Here is a 22,500-nt window from a genome sequence, read left to right as displayed (position 1 = left end):
TTATCATATTTTCAACCATTTCCCCACCTCTCACTTATCTGCCTATCATATTTTTACACCATTCCTACTTTCTCACCCACCAGTAACCCCTCCCGTCTCCCCCAGGGTATGCCATCTCCCCAGCCGCCTCCAGGGAACAGTCATTGAACCTCTGGACAACCCAAGAGCAGTACAGCCAGCCACAAACTATAACGACCTGGTTCTCATTACATTTCCTATGCTGACTGCCCTTGGCCCACACCTCTGCCATGACCCTGGATTAATGTACAAGGTTCTGAGGACTGCACGACATGGGCTTAAGCAGGTGGGTGGAGGGACCTGCTATTGGTTGCATCTCCACTATTTTTAAAAGGGTCTAGTTAAGGTATAGGTTTTTTAAGGGTGTTTTTGTGGTTCTAGTGACAGGTTAATGAGGTTTTTATGTTATTTATAAGAGAAACTGTCTTTAGAATCCAGCTCATCATCTCTGCAGCCTTTGAAAATAGTTGTAGTGAAGTGGTATGATTTTTTAAAGGTGTTTTTGTGGTTCTAGTGACAGGTTAGGGAGGCTTCTAGATTATTAATGGGGGAAAGACTCTTGAGATATGCTTTTCAAAGAATCCAGTTGGTCTTTAAGGTCTTTAAGGGTGTTGTTTGTGGTTCTAGTGACAAATTAACAAGATTTAGGTTAGGCTAGGCTAAGTTAGGTCAGGTTAGTTAGGTTAATCACCAATGCTTCATCAGTGCTTCACCAAAACTAAATCAATGCTGCAGCAGGTACGTGTGGGTCCTGACGGCATGCGAGGACTCTTCTACTACGAGTTCCTGGACATTCTGGACGAGGTGATGCTTCCGGCTCTCTCCATGCTTGATTCCAACCCCTGCATGGCGGAGGAGATCTGGGAGACACTTAAATTCTACCCTTATCAGCACAGGTGAGGTCATATTAACACAGGTATACTCCGAATGTTTATTTCTTTGTTTATGTTTGGTCTGCCCCGCTGTGGTCTAAGGTTTGGAGTAGATGAAGGGGACGGGTGAACCAGTGTGTGCTGTGTGGCCTTGCTGTGGGCCCCCTGCTGTGGTGTGACACTTGGATTAGTTGCAGGGTATTGAATGGTCTTATTGTGAAAGGGATGAGTGAACTAGTGTGTGTTGTCTTTGCATAACCTAACCAAAACCTTGATATGTCACCCACACTGCTCTCATATCCTTTCTCTCCCCTGTCTCCCCTCTCTCTATCCCCACGCATACCCCTTCCAACCCTGCACACTTGCCTATGCTCACCCAAATTCACCCAAACTCACCCAAACTCCTTCATGCTCACCCAAACTCATCCACGCTCACCCAAACAGGTACAAGCTCTATGGACGCTGGAAGAACGAGACTTGCAACCAACACCCGGCCCTTGTGAGGCGCCGAACTGCCCTGTTGAAGAAAGCCAAGTTTATCATGATGAGGATCACCAAGGAAACCATTAAGCCAGTTAGCCGCGGTATTGGGAAGCTGACCCACAACAACCCTGCGCCGATATTCCATTATGTAGGTGGAGGTGACTCGGACGGGGCAGGGAAAGGGGAAGGCATGGTGGAATAAGAGTGGAAGTTATCAAAAAATGGAGGTGATAGTGGAAGGGATGAGCAGAGGTGGAAGAAGGGTGGAAATGATTGATTTAGTTGGATTTTTTTTTTATTTTTTTTTTATATAGAGGGAAAGAGGAAGGAAGGATGGATGGAGGGGAGGGAAGAGTGGAGGTGATGACAGGTGGAAGAATAGGTGGAAGGGAGGAACAAATGTGGAAGAAGGTGGAGAGTGAAAGGTCAAACATACTAAGTTAAGAGAGACACACACACACACACAAACATTGAAAACAAACACACTTAACCAAATTTTAAGCACAACACCCCCAACAAGACCATCAAACTCTCATTTTACTTTATTTTCCTTCATTTCTCTGCTCATCCTTCCCCCACAGATCCTTATTCAAGTCCAGCTGTACGACAACTTGATAGGGCCAGTGGTGGACAGCTTCAAGTACCTCACCTCTCTCTCCTATGACGTGTTGGGCTACTGCATCGTGGAGATACTATCCGAGAACAAAGACAGGATAGCCAATGACGGTAAGACACTAACATAGCTTCACTTGTTCTTCCCTGTAAGTTAACATAGCCATTCCTATAATTTATAACACATACGCACACGCACACACAGCATTTCTCCCTCATCATAGCATACAGTAACACAAAAACGATCTCTAAATTAACAAAAAAAACACTTAAAACTATCTCCTCTGTTCTTCCCTGTGCCTAACCTAACATATCCCCATACCTTACACTAACACACCCCATCTCCTCCCCTTCCCCCCCAGCCATGGCCATTTCGTCGTGGCTCCAGGCGCTGTCCAGTTTCTGCGGGGCCGTGTACAAGAAATACCCCATTGATCTTGGTGGGATTCTACAGTTTGTGGCCAACCAGCTCAAGGCAGAGAAGTCCATTGATCTGTTGATTCTGAGGGAGATTGTGCAAAAAATGGGAGGGACTGATACCTTGGAGGACCTCACGCCAGACCAGGTATTGCTTGAATCTGTGCTATGTGGCCTGCTCACTTCTTTGTCTGTCTGTCTGCCTGGGTATGTGTTTTGTGGTCTGTTGAATTTTTGTGTGTCTTCTGTTTTGTTTTTCAGTCTCTATCTGTTTGTTTCTTTCTATATTTCTTTCTATATTTGTCTTCCTGTCTCTATATCTGTTTTGCTTCCAGTTGACTTGTTTCTCCTTCTGTCTGTCTGTTTGCCTGTCTATATCTGTTTTGTGACTAGCCTTGTTTCTCCTGTCTGTCTGTCTGTCTGTCTATCTATCTATCTATCTATCTATCTATCTATCTATCTATCTGTCAGGCTGTCTCTTTTGCAACAGCTGCACTGGCATTTAATCTCCACTAACTTAACCTAACAGCTGGATGCCCTCCTAACCTAACCTAACTTAACAGCTGGTCCTAACCTAACCCAACAGCTGGTTGCCATGTGTCGGGGGAAGCTGTACTGTGTCATTTAAACCTTCCTAACCTAACCTAACCTAACCAAACAGCTAGTAGAGGGAAGCTAACAGACATTGAGCCTCCCTTTAACCTAACCTAACCTAACAGCTGGTCGGGGGAAGCTGTACTTTGGCATTTAAATCCTCCTTACCTAACCTAACCTAACCAAACCAAACAGCTAATAGGGGTAGCTGTACAGACATTGAACCTTCCTCTTAACCTAACCTAACCTAACAGCTGGACTCCATGTGTCAGGAGAAGTTGTATTTTGGCATTTAAACCCTCCTAACTTAACCTAACCTAACCAAACCAAACAGCTAATAGGGGGAGCTGTACAGACATTGAACCTCCTTCTTAACCTAACCTAACCTAACAGCTGGACGCCATGTGTGGAGGAGAATTACTGCGGCGAGAGGCGGGGCAGTACCAGCAGGAACGTAACACAAAGCGGTCATCAGTGCGTCTGAAGGAGGCGTTGCTGGAGCACGACCTGGCCATCCCCTTACTGCTCCTCACGGCACAGCAGCGCTCCTCTGTCGTGTACAACCAGACTGAATCGCCGCACCTCAAGCTGGTTGGCAAGCTGTATGACCAGGTGGGTGGGGCTGGGGACGGCTTTGGGTGAGAGTGGAAGTGTGGAAAAGTGGAAAGGTGGAAATTATCAATAATCTTCATTTTTTTTGTTCTGTAGATGAAAAGAGGAAGGGTGCAAGGATGGTTACGAAAAGGTCCTTGAAAGCTTTAATTTATGTAGTGAGGTTATTTTGTCTTTTTATTTTTATTGTGAAGATTTGTTCCAGTGTATAGTCTCATTGGTTCTTCATTCACATTTATTCATTTCTCTTTATTTATTTATTTATTTATTTATTTACTTTTTTTTTGTTTTATTTATTTATTTATTTATTTATTTTATTATTTATTTTTTTTCATACTCATCTATCAACCTTACTTGTATAGTGAAGATCATATTCCTACTTATAATATCACTTACACATAACTACACTCACTTGCACTTACTTAAACTCCCACTTATATCTATCAGTCATATTTGTATAGTGAACATTGTATCCCTTTACATATTTTAAGCATTCATAACTACACACACACACACACACACACACACACACACACACACACACAGAAAGCTATATCCCATTTTCTACCTATAAATCTACCTACCAGTTTCATTTATCCATCTTCCCAATAACTACCCTCTCTAACGACCTTGTTCCCCACAGTGCCAGGATACAATGGTGCAGTTTGGGTCGTACCTGTTCCAAGTGGTGACGATTGACGAATTGAGTGGCCGCATGCCCCCCATTGGCACCCTGCTGTCCGACTGTCATGTTTCAGCTGATGTGGCCTTCTTCCTTGCCAGGCCACTATTCATCAATATGCTCAATGTATGTGTGTGTGTATTTATTTATTTATTTATTTATTTATTTATTTATTTATTTATTTATTTTTTTATTTATTTTTTTTTTATTTATTTTTTTTTGTGTGTGTGTGTGTGCGTTTAATTTTTGTTTGTTTTTGTATTTAATGTTTTTTTTCTATGCTTTTATTTATTTATTTATTTATTTATTTATTTATTTATTCATTTATTTTGGTTATTGTTTTGATTTTGTATTGTGTTTTCTTTTTTGTTTTTCTATTTTTTTCTCCCACTTATGTTGCAGCACCTTCTTCTTCTTCTTCTTCTTCTTCTTCTTCTTCTTCTTCTTCTTCTTCTTCTTCTTCTTCTTCTTCTTTCAATCCAGTCAGTACAAAACAATATCATGTATTTTAGTATATAGTTGATAAATCACTTCAGTTTTGTATCAATAAATTAATATTGAGTAACTGTATGTATGTATGTATGTGTTAGTATGTGTACTTAAGTGATACAAAACAAAACCTCTCCTACTACAACTACTACTACTACTACTACTACTACTGTCTTCCTCCTACAGGCAAAATATGACGAGCTTCGGAAACAAGACAAAGGAGAAAAGAAAATGACTTTGGAGCAGAAGAAAATGAGGTACCTGGAAGCATGTTCTGAAGTGTTTGGGCCCATCGTCACCAGCATTCGGCCTCACTTCAGCATCAAGGTGTGAGAGAGAGAGAGAGAGAGAGAGAGAGAGAGAGAGGGGTGAGGGGGAAGGTGTGTGTGTGTGTGTAAGATAGATTGATAGGGAAAGATGAAAAAGAAAGAGAGATTGAGAGTATGTGTGTTTGTGTGTGTGTGAGAGAGAGTGAGAGAGAGAGATTGTGTGTTTGTGCATAAGAGATTGATTGATAAAGGCAGAGAGAGGGAGAGATAGATTGATAAAGACTGAGAGAAAGAAAGAAAGATAGGTTGATAGAAAGAGAGATAGAGAGGAGATAGACTGATAAAGAAAGGCAAAGAAAGAGAGAGAGATATTGTTTGTGTGTGTGTGTGTGTGTGTGTGTGTGTGTGTGTTTGGTTACCTTTAATCATTCATATTTTCATCTCTCAATCTCAATCTACCTTTCATCTGTTCAATTAATCACACTTATACTTTTCCACCTCTCAGTCTTTACCTTTTATTTACCTGTTCAATTAATCACAGTCATATTTTCCACCTCTTTCAATCACTAAGTACCTATATTCACCTTTCAACCTTACCTATATTCACTTTTCAATCTTACCTATATTCACCTTTCAATTTTACCTGCATTCCTTCATCTTCCACCTGTGTTTACCTGGCCATGCTTTACAGGTGTGGGAAGACATGGACCCGTCATTCTTTCTCACCTTCTGGACGCTCACCATGTCTGACCTAGAAGTGCCCCACCACATGTACGAGAAGGAGATTAAGAAGATTGATCCTAACGTGAGTATTTGTCAGCCTGTCATTCGTGTTTCTGTTTATTTTTGTGTTTTTGCATGTTAGGCGCTGGTCACTGGCAACAAAAGGGGTCAAGGGAAAGGTCGAAAGGTCATAAAATACTGAAGGATAAGTGTCTTGGAACCTCCCTCCTTTGAAAGTTAAAGTCACAGGAGAGAGGGAATACAGAAGCAGGCAGGGAGTTCCAGAGTTTACCAGAAAAGGGATGAATGATTTGAGAATACTGGTTAACTCTTGCAATAGAGAGGTGGACACAGGAAGGAGGAATTACAGAAGCAAGCAGGGAGTTCCAGAGTTTACCAGGAAAGGAATGAATGATTGAGAATACTGGTTAACTCTTGCAACACTGTGGCAATGAGAGAGGGGCTGAAGACAGTCAGAGGAGAGAGAGAGGCTGAAGACGCTCAGTCAGAGGAGAGAGAGAGAGAGAGAGAGAGAGAGAAGCTGAAGACAGTTAATTGTGTATTGCTTATTGTTTTCAAGGTTAGGTTTTGTTTATATACAGAAGAATGGCAAGATTATATAACAAAATATTCTGTATGTATTTTCTTAATATCTCTCTCTCTCTTTCTCTCTTGCCAAATTAAACTACATTCTTACTTTTTATTTCCTTCCTTATCTTACTTTCCTTCCTCTCCTTTCCTCCACACACCCACCTTTCCTCCACCTCTCCTCCATTCCTTCACACACATCCACCTCTCCACCTTCTCTTCACATGCCTACCTTCCCTTCATCCCTCCACTGCCCCTTCACACCTCACCCCCACCCCGTTCATCCCCAGCAGCCCTCCAGTAATAAGAGGAAGAAGGAAGCTGACAGACTTCTTGCCCTGAAGGAGAAACTGCAGGAAGAGGAGAAGAGACAGAAAGAACATGTCGAGAGGGTCTTGGCACGGCTGCAGCAGGTGAGAGAGAGAGAGAGAGTGGGTTATTCAATGCCATATTTGGAATTTTTTGGTGTGTGTTTGTTTGTTTATGAGTGAAAAGTATTTGTGGGGTTTGTTTCAGTAATTGATTGATTTTTTTTTTTGGTCTGTTGGTGAGGAGAAGAGAATTGTAGAGGGAATAGAAGAATAGAAAACAGAGATAACAGTTAAGATACAGAACAAAAAATATAGAGGAATGAATAACAAAATAGAATGATAGAAGAACAACAGGTAAGAAAATGTAGAACAGATAAAATATAGAACAAGTAATATATAACAAATTAAACTAAAGGAGAAAGAAGAACATCCACAACAAAACCACAAGAACGAACAACACACAAACACACACACACACACATACCCATGGAACAAAACAAAACAAAACAAAACAAGACGAAACAACCACAACTCAGACACTCCTCCCACTCACTCTCCCTTTCACCCACAGGAAAAGGACAGATGGTTCACTCTCAGGGGCGCTCGTTCCCCCAAAAATGACACAGTGACGGCTTTCCTGCAACTGTGTCTCTTCCCTCGTTGCACCTTCACCACCTTGGATGCGATTTATTGTGCTAAGTGAGTACTGGTGCTGGTGGTGGTGATGGTGGTGGTGTGTGTGCATTGTTTGCCTCTGTGGGTGTAAACAGCCTGTATTCCGAAGTGTTTCTTTGCTGCGTTCACCTCCAACACATTGCAAAGGCTGGAGTTGAAGTGATAGGGTTTAAAAGGTGTTTTTTGTGGTTCTAGAAGCAGGTTTAACAAGATTTCTGCATTATTAAGAGGTCTAATTGAAGTGATGTGGGTTTTTAAGGGTGTTTTTGTGGTTCTAGTGACAGGTTAACAAGATTTCTACATTGTTAGCAGGGGAAACAGTCTTGAAAACCTGGCTAGTCATCTCTGTGGCCTTTGAAAATAGTGGAGATGAAGTGACATAGGTTTTTAAGGGTGTTTTTATGACATAGGTTTTTAAGGGTGTTTTTTATGATTCCAGTGGCAGGTTAACAAGATTGATACATTGTTAACTGGGCAGTCACTCTTAAGGCTACTTTTCAAAGGCTCTAGGGAAGTAATGTCAATTTTTTATAAATGTTGCAATGTTTTGTGTTAATGTTTGTTGTTTCTGTTGCAGGTTTGTGAAAATGTTGCACAGTTTGAAGACACCAAATTTCTCTACCCTGATATGCTATGACAGGGTAAGTGTTGCTTCTCCTACTACTACTACTACTACTACTACTACTACTACTACTACTACTACTACTACTACTACTACTACTACTACTACTACTACTACTATTACAATCTACTCTTCTACGAAAACAAAGTAAACTAGACCAAACCAAAACTCTCTCTCTCTCTCTCTCCTCTCCTCTCCTCTCCTCTCCTCTCCTCTCCAAACCTTTCCTCATCTCTTCTCCCACAACCCTCACATCTCTTCATCTCTCTATCTATCCAAAGCCTCCCTCTTCTCTTCCCCCCACAGCACATGGCCCTCACCTCATCTCTCCCACACAGATGTACTGCGACATCACCTACACAGTCGCCTCGTGCACAGAACAGGAGGCACACCGCTACGCCCGGTTCCTCCTCGGCACTCTGGAGACTGTGATGCACTGGCACACCTCACATAATAATTACGAGAGGGAGTGCGCGTCCTACCCCGGCTTCGTCACCAAGTATAGGGTGTCACGTCAGGAAGCAAACGACTATGTGGATTACGAGAACTACCGCCATGTTGTGCATAAGTGGCATTACAAGATTACTAAGGTTTGTTTGTTTGTTTGTTTGTTTGTGGTTGTTTAGCATTGTAAGGTTGCTAAGTTTGTTTTGTTTGTTTGTATGTTTGTGTTGGTGTTATAAGGTTATTCAGGTTTGTTTGTGTGTGTGTTTGTTGGTGTCTGTGGGTGGTGGTGGTGTTTTGTTTGGTGTTGTGATGCTGTGAAGGTTTGTTTGTGTGTTTGTTGTTTTTTTAGCTTTTGTTCTATTTGGTGGTGTGGGGTTATGAGTGTGTGTGTGTGTGTGTGTGTGTGTGTTTGTCTTAGTTGCTGTTACAAGATTACTAAGGTTTGTGTGTTTATGTTGTTTGTGGCTTGTTTGCACGTTTGGTTGTGTTTGTTTGTCCAGTTCCTCCTATGTAGTATTACAAAACTACCAAGGTTTGTTTGTTTACGTGTTGTTTGTTGTTTGAAAGATGATCGGTTCTGTTATTTGCTATTACGAAATCAGGAAGGTTCTGGCACCGTATTACATGATTACCAAGATTACTAAGGTTCTTTTACGTGCTATTACAGTAAGACCTTCATAAACTACGCTATGTGGAGCGAGGTGGCTGATGGTTTATCTGAGAGTTGGATTTATCTGACAATACACATCTTTGGTTGGTTACTACATAAACATTACCATTATTTACAGCACATTAAGAGCCCCAAGGTAGATATTTACAGCATATTTTGTTATAATCTTATGCTTTATCTGAGAGGTGGGCTTATCTGACAATACATGTTTTTTGCCAGTTTCTACACAAACACGAATATTTACCATTACTTATAGCACGTTATAAGCACATTAAAAGCCCCAAGATAGTTATTTACAGCATATTTTGTTATAATCTTGAGTTTTATCTGAGAGTTTGGCTTATTCGACAATTTCTTGCCGGTTGGTTGCTTGGTCTCTACGTAAACATGAACGTTTTAGCATTATTAACAGCACATTAAAAGCCCCAAGATAGATATTTACTGCATATTTTGTTATTACCATACACAATGCACTAGCTGGGGTGTGTTCCCTTGGGCGACTCAGGTTACCCAAAGCGAGGTATTGTGTTATGTGCCCGGAAGGTTCTTTTACTTGGTATTACAAGATTAAGGTCCTGGCATTTAGTATTACAAGATTAAGGAGGTTCTGTTATTTGATTACCAAGATTATGAAGATTTTTGAGTGTTTACCTTGTTGTGTCATGTTTGGCGCTCAATATTTAGTTTGTTGTGTTGTTTGGGTCTTCAGTATTCAGTTTGTTGTCTCATATTTAGTTTGCAGCATTCAGTTTGTTGTGTCATATTTAGAGTACAATATTTAGTTTGTTACGTCATGTTTACTGTGCAATAGTTAGGTTAGGCTTTCACATCCCTTCATCTTCCAGGCGCTGATCACGTGCCTAGAGAGTGGTGACTACATCCAGATCCGCAATGCCATCCTCATTCTGCAGGGGATCATCCAGAGGTTCCCAGCCATCATCAACCTTGCCATTGTCATTGAGAAGAGGATAGAGATGGTGAGAGAGAGAGAGAATATGATTGCTTAACATGAAAAAAGAAAAAAAATGTGAACTAATGATTTTTACTACAACAACTACTACTACTACTACTACTACTACTACTACTACTACTACTACTACTACTACTACTACTTCAGGTGAAGCTGCAGGAACGAAACAGCCGCAACGACCTGTACGTGCTGGCCAACAGTTACTCAGGGCGTCTCAAGGCAATTAAACCCAACCTGCCACAAGAGCCTGAGTTTCATATTGTTCCCAAGCGCACACCGGCAGCACAGAAGGTCAACGGCACCCCAGACAGCACCGCCACATCGGGGGGTGCCGGCGCAGGTGATGGCAAAGGCACTCCCGCAGAACAAGTGGATGGTAAACAAGCAAAGGTCAGTTTTTTATTTATTTATTTTTTTTCATTTTATTTTTTTTGTACTGTTTTTGTGTGATAGTGATGTTTCTTGACTATACATGTCTCCACTACTTCTCTAAGGCTCTAGGTGAAGTGTCAGGTTTTTAAGGGTGTTTTTATGGTTCTAGTGACAGATTAACAAGATTTCTACATCATTAACGGGGGAAATACACTTGAGACTGCTTTCCGAAGGCTCTAGTTGAAGGGACACAGTTTTTTGTTTTGGTTTCCTGCATTCCCGTGGTTGACAAAATTTTTTCTCGCTTTTTAATCGATTTCTCTCGCTTAGTCTTTCATCTCTATTCTGTCCAGTTCTGTAATGCAAGAGCTAACCATTGTCTTCGCTCTTTCATCCCTTTCACTGGTAAATAATAATTGTAAAATGAATTAATAAAGTACTTAGAGGGTGTTTGTTTACGTTTTCTCTCCACGCAGGCTGAGGCAATGGAGGTGGCCAATGGAGATGTGGAGGCAAAGGAGGAAAGGGAGGCAAAGAAGGGAGAGAATAACAGGTAAGTGGAGGAAAGATGAGCTTGTTTGCTTCTCTTTATTTTTTATCTTTTTTTTTTTTTTTTTTGTCATTTTTTTATTTACTTATTTATTAGTTTTATTTATTTATTTATTTAAAGAACTTAAATTTTGGTTCTTTTCAGATCCTTAAAAAAAACTCCTCAGATTTATTTATTTATTTTATTTATTTATTTATTTATTTATTTATTTATTTATTTATATTTTTATTTACTTTTTTTGCCATAATTTTTGTAATAGACTTAAATTTTGGTTAATTCCTTCACATAAACTGTCAAAAGAAAAAAAACCTAAAACCTTAAAAAAAATCCAAAATTTTCCCTGTAAGACTTAAATATCCCATCTTTTTAGGGTCACTCCTTAAATATTTCTCCCCAAAAAATTCTCATATCTTTCTTTTCTCCTTTTCTTCAGCAAACCAACCAAAGAGAAGAGAGATGTGGCAGAGAAGAAAGGGGGAGGAGAGGAAGGAGAAGGGAAGAGGCCAGAGGAGAAGAAGAGAGAGGAGAAGGAAAAGAAGAAAGAGAAGGAGAAGGAGAAGGAGGAGAGAGAGGAAAAACCAAGGAAGAGATCAAAAGAATCAAAGAAGATAAAGGTAAGAGAGAGAGAGAGAGAGAGAGAGAGAGAGAGAGAGAGAGAGAGAGAGAGAGTGAGAGTGAGAGAGATGATAACTAATTTTGTTTCTCTTATTTTTAAACTTTCTTATTCTTCCTTTATTTTACTTTTTGTATTATTTCTTTCTATCATATATTCTCCATTTCCCTTCTTTATTTTTTTCCTTCCATTATTTTCTTTCATTATTTTTCCTATTATTCATCCTCCATTTTCTTTTTCTCCCACAGTTTTATTCCTTTATTTTTTTTATCTTGACATTCTTTTCCCTAATTATTTCTTTCCATTATTCCTCCTTTTATCCTTTATTTTCTTTCATTTCCTTCTCCATCCTTCAATTCCTCCATTCCTCTTATTTTCCCTTTCCTCCAACCTTATTTCCTTTACTGTCATTCTTACACCCTCTCACTCCTCTTCCTCTTCCTCTCCCACAGCAGGAGGAGGAAGAGTACCTGGAGGAGAGGGATGAGAGGGAGCGAGGCGAGAGAGACAGGGAGAGAGAGAGGGAGAGAGAGAGAGAGGGCAGCGCGACTTCCAACACTTCTTCAACTTCTGCCAAGATGGATCCACCCGAGGCTTCACCAAGAGGTCTGTATGTCTGTTAGTCTGTCAGTCAGTCAGTTAGGTTTAATTTTTACTTATCTGTTTCTTGCTTCTGAATTTAGGTGAAGAAAAAAATGATTGGTAGATAAAATGATGGAGATTGTCAGTCGGTCAATCAGTCGGTCAGTCAGTCAGTCGGTCGGTCAGTCAGTCAATAAATAAACAAATAATGTCCAGGGAAATACACAAATAAGTAGATTAATATAAAAAACTCAAGTTATCTGAATCCACAAATAAATAAATAAACAACATGGTACAGTGTGAAGTTAATAAACAAACAAAAATACCCACAAACAAAGAATAAATAAAGAAAACATGGAAGGAAGTAAATAAACAAAAAAAAATAGAAGAAACTAAAAGAAACATGGCGATAAGCAAACAAAACAAACACACCTACAAACAAACGAAAAACAAAACAAGCCATGCCAGATAATCCGAAATAACCTGTAAACAAACCAAAACATCAACAAACAAACAAACAAACAAACAAAAACAGAAATAAACCTCACAAACAAACAAACAAAAAAATGGGGCAAGAATTTTGACGTAACTCCTTGTTTGTTTACATTTCAGGTTCAAAACGCCGGAAGACCGATCACAGCAGCAAGGTCAGTATGCAACACATCATGGGTGAGCCACCATAGTCTTATTTGCAGTGTTAGTGTTAAGGCGAGAGAGAGAGAGAGAGGGAGCGAGCGAGAGAGAGAGATAGAGAGAGAGAGAGAGAAAGGAATCGCGCTGTGGTACGCTCAACCCCACACACACAAAATCACCCCTGATGACCGTCACTGCCAGTCCTGAGTGCCGATTTCAACCAATCGCCTCGCCACCCTTCCTCTTCCCCCTCAAGTCCATGGCAGCGTGACCTGACGTGACCCGATGTGACCTGGTAAAGTTTGGATGCCCCGACCCCCCTTCCTTGGCCCCGACCTGCCCTGCTGCAGTGTGCCGCCCCCCCCCGTCCGCCCCGCCATGCCCCGGCCCCCCTCCCCCCGCCCATCTGGATTTTAGCACCGAAAGAAAGAGAGAGATAGAAAGATAATGATCTGCCAACTCAGCGAATGAGAGAAAGAAAGATAGAAAGATGATATAAGCTTCACCCAACAGCGAAAGAGAGAAAGAGAGAGAAAGAGAGAAAGAAAGAGAGAGAAAGAAAAAGATAGATCACATTAGCATCCCCTGACGCAGCAAAAAGAAAGAGAAAGAAAGATAGAAAGATAAAAACGTCATCTATTGCATCGAGAGAGAGAGAGAGAGAGAGAGAGAGATAATTCAGTGAGAGAAATTGATAAATAGATAAAGAAAAGAGACAGAAAGAAGTAAACAAACAGTCATCCCAGTGCTCAGTAAAGGCAAACAAACAAACAAACAAACAAACAGAGACAGACAGGCAGTCGTACAGAACAAGTGGAACAAACTGTCTATTTAGTGTACCTGAAAATGTGCAAACAAACAAACAAACAAACAAACTCCTTAATTAACATTCTCCGGGTTTTCATGAGTACCTGATGAACACACGCGTACGCACACACACCCCGCCCCATCCCCCAAGTGAAGAGTGTATGTACATTTGTTTGTTCATTTAATTCGTTAATTTGTTCACCGAGTGGACACGCATACATAGATGCTCAGAAAATTACGTACGTGTAAGTGAAGAGAAAGTGCGTCTGTGTGCGTTTTTTTTTATAAGACCAGTGGATTGTGTAGTGGTATACACACACACACACACACACACACACACACACACACACACACACACACACACACACACACACACACACACACACACACACACACACACACACACACAGATACATACACATAAACATCATTATACAAAAAAAAAGAGGGATTGGTAAGACTGAGAGGATACAAAAAAGTAGTTTGGTTAATCTTGTAAATAAACCTCTTAGTGTGTGTGTGTGTGTGTGTGAGTGAGTGAGTGAGTGTGTGTGAGTGTGTGTGTGTGTGCATGCGTGACAGCCTTTGATAAGAGAACCATTCTTATTCTATCCTGCCTGTCATGTTAATTCATCTTAATCTTTATGAGTGTCTTGCTGTCACACACCCACAACCTGCATTGTCTATTGATTTATTTACCACAAGAATTGAGGAAAACTAAGTGAGGGAGGGGGGCATTGTTGAAGGCACTGATGACTGCTGGAGAGAAGAGACCCTTATGATAGTTTGGATCATGTGGCAAGGAGAGACGAAAAATGAATGGTGACAAGAAATAGGGAGAAAGTAGATGCAAGGGTTATGATAGTGATGAATGTTAATTTATAAGACTAACAGGAAAGCCTAATATAGATGTAAGGGGTAATGATAATGGAGGTGAATGTTGATGCATAAGACTTAACAGGAAAGCCTAATATAGATGCATTGGGAAGAGAGAATGGAGGTGAATGTAGACGTACAAGACTAACAGGAAAGCCTCGTATGTGTTAGTTGATGTGAAGATAGTATAGATAGTATAGATGCAGGAAAAATGTGTGTAGTGCAAGAATGATAGATGTGACGTAGGTGAATATAGACACGTAAAACTGAGAGAAAACCTTCATATGGGTTAGATAAATGAAATGAAGAGAGTATAGATGAAGAGAGCAGAACCTTCGTATGGGTTAAATAAATATGAAGAGAGGCTATGGGGCAAGAAAGATTGGTAGACATGATAGGGATAAGCTGAGAGGTGTTTAAGGCATAGTTCTGCTTAGAGAGACAGTGTGAAGAGTTTTAGATGAAGAATTGTGGCTAGTAAGAATATTTCCACTCAATAGGACAGATTGTAGATAGACCGTGAGGCTGAAATGATGCTTTTATGAGGCTGTGTGCAAGGCTTAACACATGAAGGATCAATCTGTTATGCCATAGCAAGGAGAAACAAGCAAACCATTCTGTCAGACACGGATAGAAATGCAGTGACTAACCCTTTGTGTGTGTGTGTGTGTGTGTGTGTGTGTTGAAGGAAGACCTGTGTGAGAGACTTAAGATGTGAGGGAATGCTTGTGTGTGTGATTGTGGGTTTTAGTGTTTGTGTGTGTGTGTGTGTGTGTGGGTCTTGTCCTAGCTACCATCCTGCACTGGGGACATTAAAAGTGGTGTCTAAATATCAGTGAATAAGAGGATGAGGAGATGCAGGGTAGGAATGCAAGGACAGGAACAGATGAAGTGGCGAAAGTTAGTCAGGATGGTGGATGGAGATGGAAGCAGTATTTGTGAGTCCTTGAGCTGTTTAACTATTGCACTCCGGAAAGCAGCCATGTATGAGATCACCTTGCGTTTGAACAGCTGGTGTACATTGAGCTAAGAACGTGGATTGGGTTTTATAAAGGAAGTGTATTTTTGGTCGTAAGTATTAGACAGAAATCCTCGGGTCTGTAGCAATAAAGGATTAGGAATTAAATGTTTCAGGATAATGTCTGGGTTTTATATTTTATTTATTTGTTTCTTTATTAGTTCCTGTGTCTGTTTGTGGCCTGGTACGAAGGGATGCTTTCTATTAGAGTTTTATCCTGATTTTTACGTTTATTTCTCCTTAGAGGATTGCTTGTGAAAGAGTTATCTGTTGAGAGAGAGGGAGAGGGAGGGAGAGAGGGAGAGGGATTAGAAGATATCATTTCCTCTGAGGACGTAAACTTGAATGAAAAAATGAAAACTATTGTGCTGAGACTCAAATGTTGCATTGATCATTGTGTATTAGGAGGGCCAGTGAATTGTGTGTTTGTGTGTGTGTGTGTGTGTGGCAGGAACTAAGAAGAGGAAGAAAAGAAAAGATAAATTGTTATGAACTGAAAGCAGTAAAAGTTAGTAAAGATTAAATACACACACACACACACACACACACACACACACACCACGGAACAGAAGACTATCAAATAAATCATATGAAGAATTTAAAGAGAAGAATAAGTAGATTGTGAAGACAAAAGCGGTGGTGGTGGTGGTTGTGGGGACAGACAGACAGACTGACAGACCAGGCATGGAGATAGACAGTCATGTGTGCGAATTCCAACACACACACGTACACACAGGCTGGACACGTGCATGTACGCAGAAGAATGAGACAGTTGTGTGAATCTTTTGACTTCACTGAAAAAAGATAAAGAAAAGAAGAAGAAATTTTGATATATAGAATGAAAAGAGGAAAGTATATATTTTTTTTTCAGTGATTCACAAATGCAAATGGAAAATAATTAGTGTTTTTTTTTTTATACAAATCAGTATTGTGCCAGATAACTGAAAAGTATTATTATCATTATTATTACAAAAAGAATATGAGGAAAATTGTGGTAGCTTTGAATATTTGGCCTGTGAAGAAAAAAGTGCCTCAGTTGTTTTCTTTTTATCTTGTTTTTGTTTACGTATAAAAGCAGGTTATTGGAACAAGGAGATAATGGTGTTTTTTTTTATGTGTGTGTGTGTGTGTGTGTGTGTGTGTGTGTGTGTGTGTGTGTGTGTGTGTGTGTGTGTTCAGAACTCAGTACAAATTGCCGTACTTACTCATTCAAGTACACACTGTATATATGTATGTACGTATGTATTTAGGTCACACACAAAACAGGTCAATGTGTGCATGTATGTATGTATGTATATCTCTATGTATACTGTTACACAAAAGGATGGCATTTCAAACTATTCAGGTATTAGATAGAAAGAAAAATAGCTTTATTTATGTATTGATCTTTGCACAGAGCTTAATACATAGGGACTGTATGTATGTTCTCTATACATACTCATTCACACATGCATACTTCACATTGCTGAGTTATTAGAAGGGACTCAGTGTAATACATTAGTAGTTTAGGTTTTTCTATACTAATGTGTTTTTCTCGGCAAGTGTTTGTCAGAAATACTTTTATTACTGTTTCTTTTATTTGTTTCTTGGTTTCTTTTGTTCTTTCAGTCACAAATGAAAGTGAAATATTTATCATTTTTATTTATTTGTTTATTTATTTATTTATTTATTTATTTATTTATTTATTTGTTTGTTATTACTTCATTCTTTAGTTTGTCATAAATGAAAAATTGCATTCATTGAGGTTCACCAGTGCCATTTAAGTGCTTTCTTCTTCTTCTTCTTCTTCTTCTTCTTATTATTATTATTATTATTATTATTATTATTATTATTATTATTATTATTAAGTTCGTCCATCTGTCCACGCAAGTGAAAAGTGAAAAAGAACATTGTATTTTAACTTTTTCATTCATTCATTATTATTTTTTTACTCTATTTTCCTGACAGTGATTTATTCATTTATTATTTTTTGACAAGCTTTTGATGCATATCCTCTCTCACACTTCATTTCATTCCCAAAATAAAAAAAAAATGTAGAGGAACCATCATCACAGTCATTCATTCTTTTATTCATTCATTATACATATTTTTTCCATTTTTCTAGAATTTTTTTTTGTCACAACCTCTCTCACACTTCATTTCACTCCTAAAAGAAAAAAAACGTAGAAGAACCATCATCACAGTCATTCACTCTTTTATTCATTCATTATACTTATTTTTCCATTTTTCTAGAAGATTTTTTGATGCATAACTTCTCCCACACTTCATTTCACTCCCACAACAACAACAAAACAAAAAAAAACATAGAAGAACCATCATCACAGTCATTCATCCTTTTCTTCATTCATTATACATATTTTTCCATTTTTCTAGAAGTTTTTTGATCCATAACCTTTCTTTCTCACACCATTTCACTCCCACAACAACAACAACAACAAAAAAACACAAGAACCAACTTTCCTTATTTATTCACAATTTCCGGAGGATTTTTCAATGCACATTTCATTTCACTCCCACAACAACAAAAACAAGACTCACAAAAGAACCATTGGCACAGTTCCATTCCCTTAACAGCTCTGTGCATAGTTTCTCGGCCACGCTCGTTGCCTCGTTGGCCAAAGAACTGTAAGGCGTTGTTGTTTTAGCCTCTAGTTACCGTTTTCTGTATTAGTGGTAAAAATTTTTAGGATTTTGGATTGTGATGAATTTAGGGACCAAAAATTTTGACCCTCTACTGTGATAGTGAGAGAGAGTGAGAGTGAGTGTGAGGGAGAGATCTTTGTATATGCCAATTACCTCATAGTGAAAGTATGGTGAAGTTTTGACAACAAGCGATGGTGATAATGAGGGTAGATCGAAAGAAAGTGCAATGATGATGATGATAATGATTGTGGTCGTAATGATGGTGATGATAATGAAGGTAGTTTGGAGGAAAATGCAGTGATGATGGTGGTAATGAAGGTAGATTAAAAGAAAATGCAATGATGGTGATGGTGGTAGTAATGATAGTGATGATGGTGAAGGTTAGAACAGTTGAAGGAAGCAAATTTGACTCAAACGTTGAATGGAAACGAAGAAAGAAAGATTAATTGTTTTATTTATTTATTTATATTTTTTTTTTTTGTCAAAATAAAATTGTGACGGGAAAGAGAAGAAAAACAATCAGTAAAGTTACGAATACTGGGAAAAAGACACGGGAAAGTTACAACGCTGAGAAAAGAATGCGAAAACGTTGCTGGGAGAAGAAAAAAAAATACGTAAAAATCTGAAACTGATGGGGAAAAAAAGATGCATTGAAATTTTAATACTGAGAAAGAAAAGAGTGAAGAGGAAAATACACTTAACAACACTACAAGATACAAAACAAGGAAAGGAGGAGAGAGACAGGAAAATTAAGGAAAAGAGAGGTGAGAAGGGAAAAAGGAAAAGAACCGTGGTAGTTGAGATTATATAAACTTAATATTTGGAGCAGTGAAGAGACTTATTCATGCATGGTGTTGAAAAAGTAAATAATAACTTGAACTGTATAAAATGAATGAACAGGAAGATAAAGAAGAAGAAGAAGAAGAAGAAGAAAGGCAGGTACATTAAAACACTATTAAATGGACAGAGAAATTAAACTAAATGATAATGATGGAAATGAAAAAGGAGAAAGAAAGAGACTGATATAAACAAACAAAAATATAATAATTTCATAATCACAAAATAACTGAAATAGAGGAGTAGATAAATTATCAGTGAAATATGAAACATTTACGAATTAAAGTCATCAAGAAGGAAATGAAAGAAGGTATGAAAAGAAAATGAAGTTGATGAGAAATACAATGACGAGAATAAAGAAAATAATAGGTGGATTTAAACTTACGTAATGAAAGTTAAATGATCTTGTGTGTGATTTGTGTTAGGGAAGTATTGTTGAGGAGAAGGAAAGAAAGTGCAGTATTAGTTAAAAGTTGTGATGGTTATTGAATGTTTTGCTAGAAAGAAAGAAAGAAGGAAGGAAGAGGAGGAGTATATATAGAAAAAAATATTGTTTTAACAGAAGAAAAGATAGAATGAAAATATAGAAAAAAATATTGGTTTTATAGAAAGGAGGAGATTACAGAAAAGTTACTGCTTGATATAGAAAAAGGAATGATAATTCTGCTAGAATGAGATGATCAGTATTGTAATGTGAAAGTATTCAGCATAAGGGCAGTAATATTTTGAGAAAACAAGGTATTGATAAAGGAAAAGAGGTGTGGTGCTTTATTAAAAAAGTGAAAATTGTGTCTTCTTTGCTGAAGAAAAATAAATAAAGAAAAATGAAAGGGAGAAAAAATAAGTGTTTTTAGTTAATTCAAGTCAACAGAAGAAGGAAATAGAAAGAGAGAGGAAGGGAGAGAAAGAAAGAGAGAGGGAGAGGAAGAGAGGAAGCAAGGGCACCCAGCCAGCACAAGCCACAACACCTTTGTAATGCGTTCAGGTGTGTGCGTGCCTGTGTGCGTGTGTGTGCGTACATGAAATCCTGCCAAGAGGGATGTCATATGTACACACACGCACACACTCCTGCTCACACACGCACGCACACACACATTCATTAACATATTCGCACTTACACCCATGCACTACACTTAACACACACACGCGCACATGGGCAGAGGAGGTGAGTCGGTAAGTACGCACATATATTCTTTTTTGTAGGAATTATCTGTGTATTTAAAGAAATTCATTATAAATTTGAGTAATGCTGTTTCTCCTCAAAAAAAAGCAAAAAAAAAAACATTCTCTTTATTAATTGGAGCTAATGCTGAGAAAATAGAAGTAATCAGGCCAAATACTTTAATCAAATAAAAAATATACACTTAGTCATAATATGCTTTTTCTTTTTATTATTTATTTATTTATTATTTTTTTTTACTGTCATATTAGCACAAGTCTGTTTTGGTAATGAGCTGTTTAATAATTGATAATGTATTGTTTTTCTTGGATTCATTATTATCATTCATTATTTTTCTTTCTTTCTGCTCGATTGACAGTTCACCATTATTTTTTTCCGTCGCTCTCATTATTCATCATTAATTTCTATCTTTTTTTATTCCCTTTATTTGCAGTTCACCATTATTTTTTCTCTCACTATTATTATCCATTGCTAATTTCTGTCTTTTTCATTTCCTTTATTCACAGTTCATTTATTTTTGTTGTCACTCATTATTCTTCATTAATTTCTGTCTTTTTTCATTCCCTTTATTCACAGTTCAAGGTTTTTTTTTTTTTTTTTTGTATTCTTTATCATTTACCATTCATCTCTTTCTCTTTTCATTCCTTTCACACCTTTCCAGTTTCTCATTTGATTCTTTTTCGTAGTTCACTTCTGCCCTTCTCTCTTTTCACTGGTATTTCACGTTTTTTTGTCATTCATTATCATAATTCATCGTTTATTTTTTTGTCTTCCTCCATCTCCTTCCTCGGCATTTTGATGGTTTTGTCTTATTATCATTCGTAAATAATTTCTTTCGTCCTCCATTTGTTATTGTCATTTTGTTAATCATTTTTCTTTCTCCTCACCGCTCATTAATATTTCCCATTTCTTTCATTTGTTATTGTCATTTCTTTCTTCCTCTCAGTTCTTTCATTTATCATCATCATTTGTGGCTAATTCTTTTTTCTTTCTCTACCACTCGTTAATATTTCCCAGTTCTTCCATTTGTTATTGTCATTTCTTGCTTATTTCTTTCTTTCTCCACATCTCATTAATACTTCCCAGTTCTTTCATTTATTATCTTTCACTTCTCAGCTTCCTTCACTGAAAATCCATCATCATCATCATCATTTATCAACCACCACTTACACTATCATCACTATTATCAGTCATCATCACCACTACTACTGTCATCAAAACCACTATCACAACCACTATTACCTCAGTCACCACCACTATTACCACCACCACCACCACCAGCATCACTATCATTGAAATCCGTAAGAAAATTAATTTGAATTGTGAGCTCGTTCATTCAACCACCACCACCACCACCACCACCACTACTACTTCCTACACAATTCCTTGATAAATAAACTACTTATGGTAATTACATCATGATAGACAAAGCACAGGTCATTATCATCATCATCATCATCATCATCATCATTATTATTCACTGTCTTATTCACTCACTGTCACATTGTGCTTTATATATATCATTATTTTGTTATTCTTTTTTTTTCATTTTCCTTTTTATTATTTATTTATTTGCATGTTTTCTCTTTTCTTTCTTTTTTTTTTTTTAGACCTGTGCATGTTGATGTGTTTGTCTGTCTGTTTGTTTGTTTGTTTGTTTGTTTGTTTGTTTGTTTGTTTGTTTGTTTGTTTCTCTCTCTCTCTCTCTCTCTCTCTCTCTCTCTCTCTCTCTCTCTCTCTCTCTCTCTCTCTCTCTCTCTCTCTCTCTCTCTCTCTCTCTCTCTCTCTCTCTCTCTCTCTCTCTCTCTCTCTCTCTCTCTCTCTCTCTCCTTGTTAGTTTCTCTATTTCCCTGTCTGTCTGTCTGTCTGTCTGTCTGTCTGTCTGTATCTTGTATTCTTGTCTGTATTTATTTTCTTGTAACCTCATCTATCTGTCTGTCTGTCTATCTATCTATCTATCTATCTATCTATCTATCTATCTATCTATCTATCTGTCTATCTACTTATCTATCTGTCTGTCTGTCTGTCTGTCTATTTATCTGTCTATTTCCTTATCTGTCTGTCTGCCTGCCTGTCTGTTTTCTTATCTGTCTGTCTGTCTGCCTGCCTGTCAATCTGCCTGCCTGTCAGCATACTTACCCATCTCTGCCTACCTGTCTAAGTGTCTGTCTGTCTGTCTGTCTCTGTCCTTGTATGGCTGAATATCACTGTCTTGCTCTGCCTATAAATCACAGGATACTAGTTCTTGTCACTCCCCCATGTGTTTTATTTATTTATTTATTTATTTTCCTCAGCAAATTAACAGTGGGCTTAAAGTAACGCGTTTTTTTTATGT

General features: G+C 38.3%; 1 protein-coding gene across 5 annotated transcripts in view; it reads left to right on the top strand.

Moving 5' to 3' along the window:
• LOC135093857 (THO complex subunit 2-like) overlaps positions 1-22,500 on the top strand; it is a 30,847-nt gene that overhangs the window by 4,357 nt on the left and 3,990 nt on the right. For 2 of the 5 annotated variants that reach the window (XM_063993433.1, XM_063993430.1), the window contains exons 9-27: positions 106-304; positions 754-914; positions 1,335-1,521; positions 1,955-2,099; positions 2,348-2,550; positions 3,390-3,608; positions 4,252-4,416; positions 4,966-5,106; positions 5,740-5,853; positions 6,650-6,772; positions 7,242-7,369; positions 7,923-7,986; positions 8,306-8,557; positions 9,930-10,061; positions 10,202-10,444; positions 10,903-10,979; positions 11,410-11,590; positions 12,042-12,195; positions 12,784-12,818. In XM_063993433.1, the coding sequence (XP_063849503.1) occupies positions 106-304; positions 754-914; positions 1,335-1,521; positions 1,955-2,099; positions 2,348-2,550; positions 3,390-3,608; positions 4,252-4,416; positions 4,966-5,106; positions 5,740-5,853; positions 6,650-6,772; positions 7,242-7,369; positions 7,923-7,986; positions 8,306-8,557; positions 9,930-10,061; positions 10,202-10,444; positions 10,903-10,979; positions 11,410-11,590; positions 12,042-12,195; positions 12,784-12,818 (2,923 nt within the window). The remainder of the gene's footprint in view (positions 1-105; positions 305-753; positions 915-1,334; positions 1,522-1,954; positions 2,100-2,347; positions 2,551-3,389; positions 3,609-4,251; positions 4,417-4,965; positions 5,107-5,739; positions 5,854-6,649; positions 6,773-7,241; positions 7,370-7,922; positions 7,987-8,305; positions 8,558-9,929; positions 10,062-10,201; positions 10,445-10,902; positions 10,980-11,409; positions 11,591-12,041; positions 12,196-12,783; positions 12,819-22,500) is intronic. The other 3 variants (XM_063993434.1, XM_063993432.1, XM_063993431.1) reach the window with 3 other exon arrangements.

The sequence above is a fragment of the Scylla paramamosain genome, chromosome 44 (genome assembly GCF_035594125.1).
Source record: "Scylla paramamosain isolate STU-SP2022 chromosome 44, ASM3559412v1, whole genome shotgun sequence".
NCBI classification, from domain to species: domain Eukaryota; kingdom Metazoa; phylum Arthropoda; class Malacostraca; order Decapoda; family Portunidae; genus Scylla; species Scylla paramamosain.
Note: the sequence above shows the minus strand (reverse complement) of the source record. Positions and strands in the feature narration are given on the sequence as shown.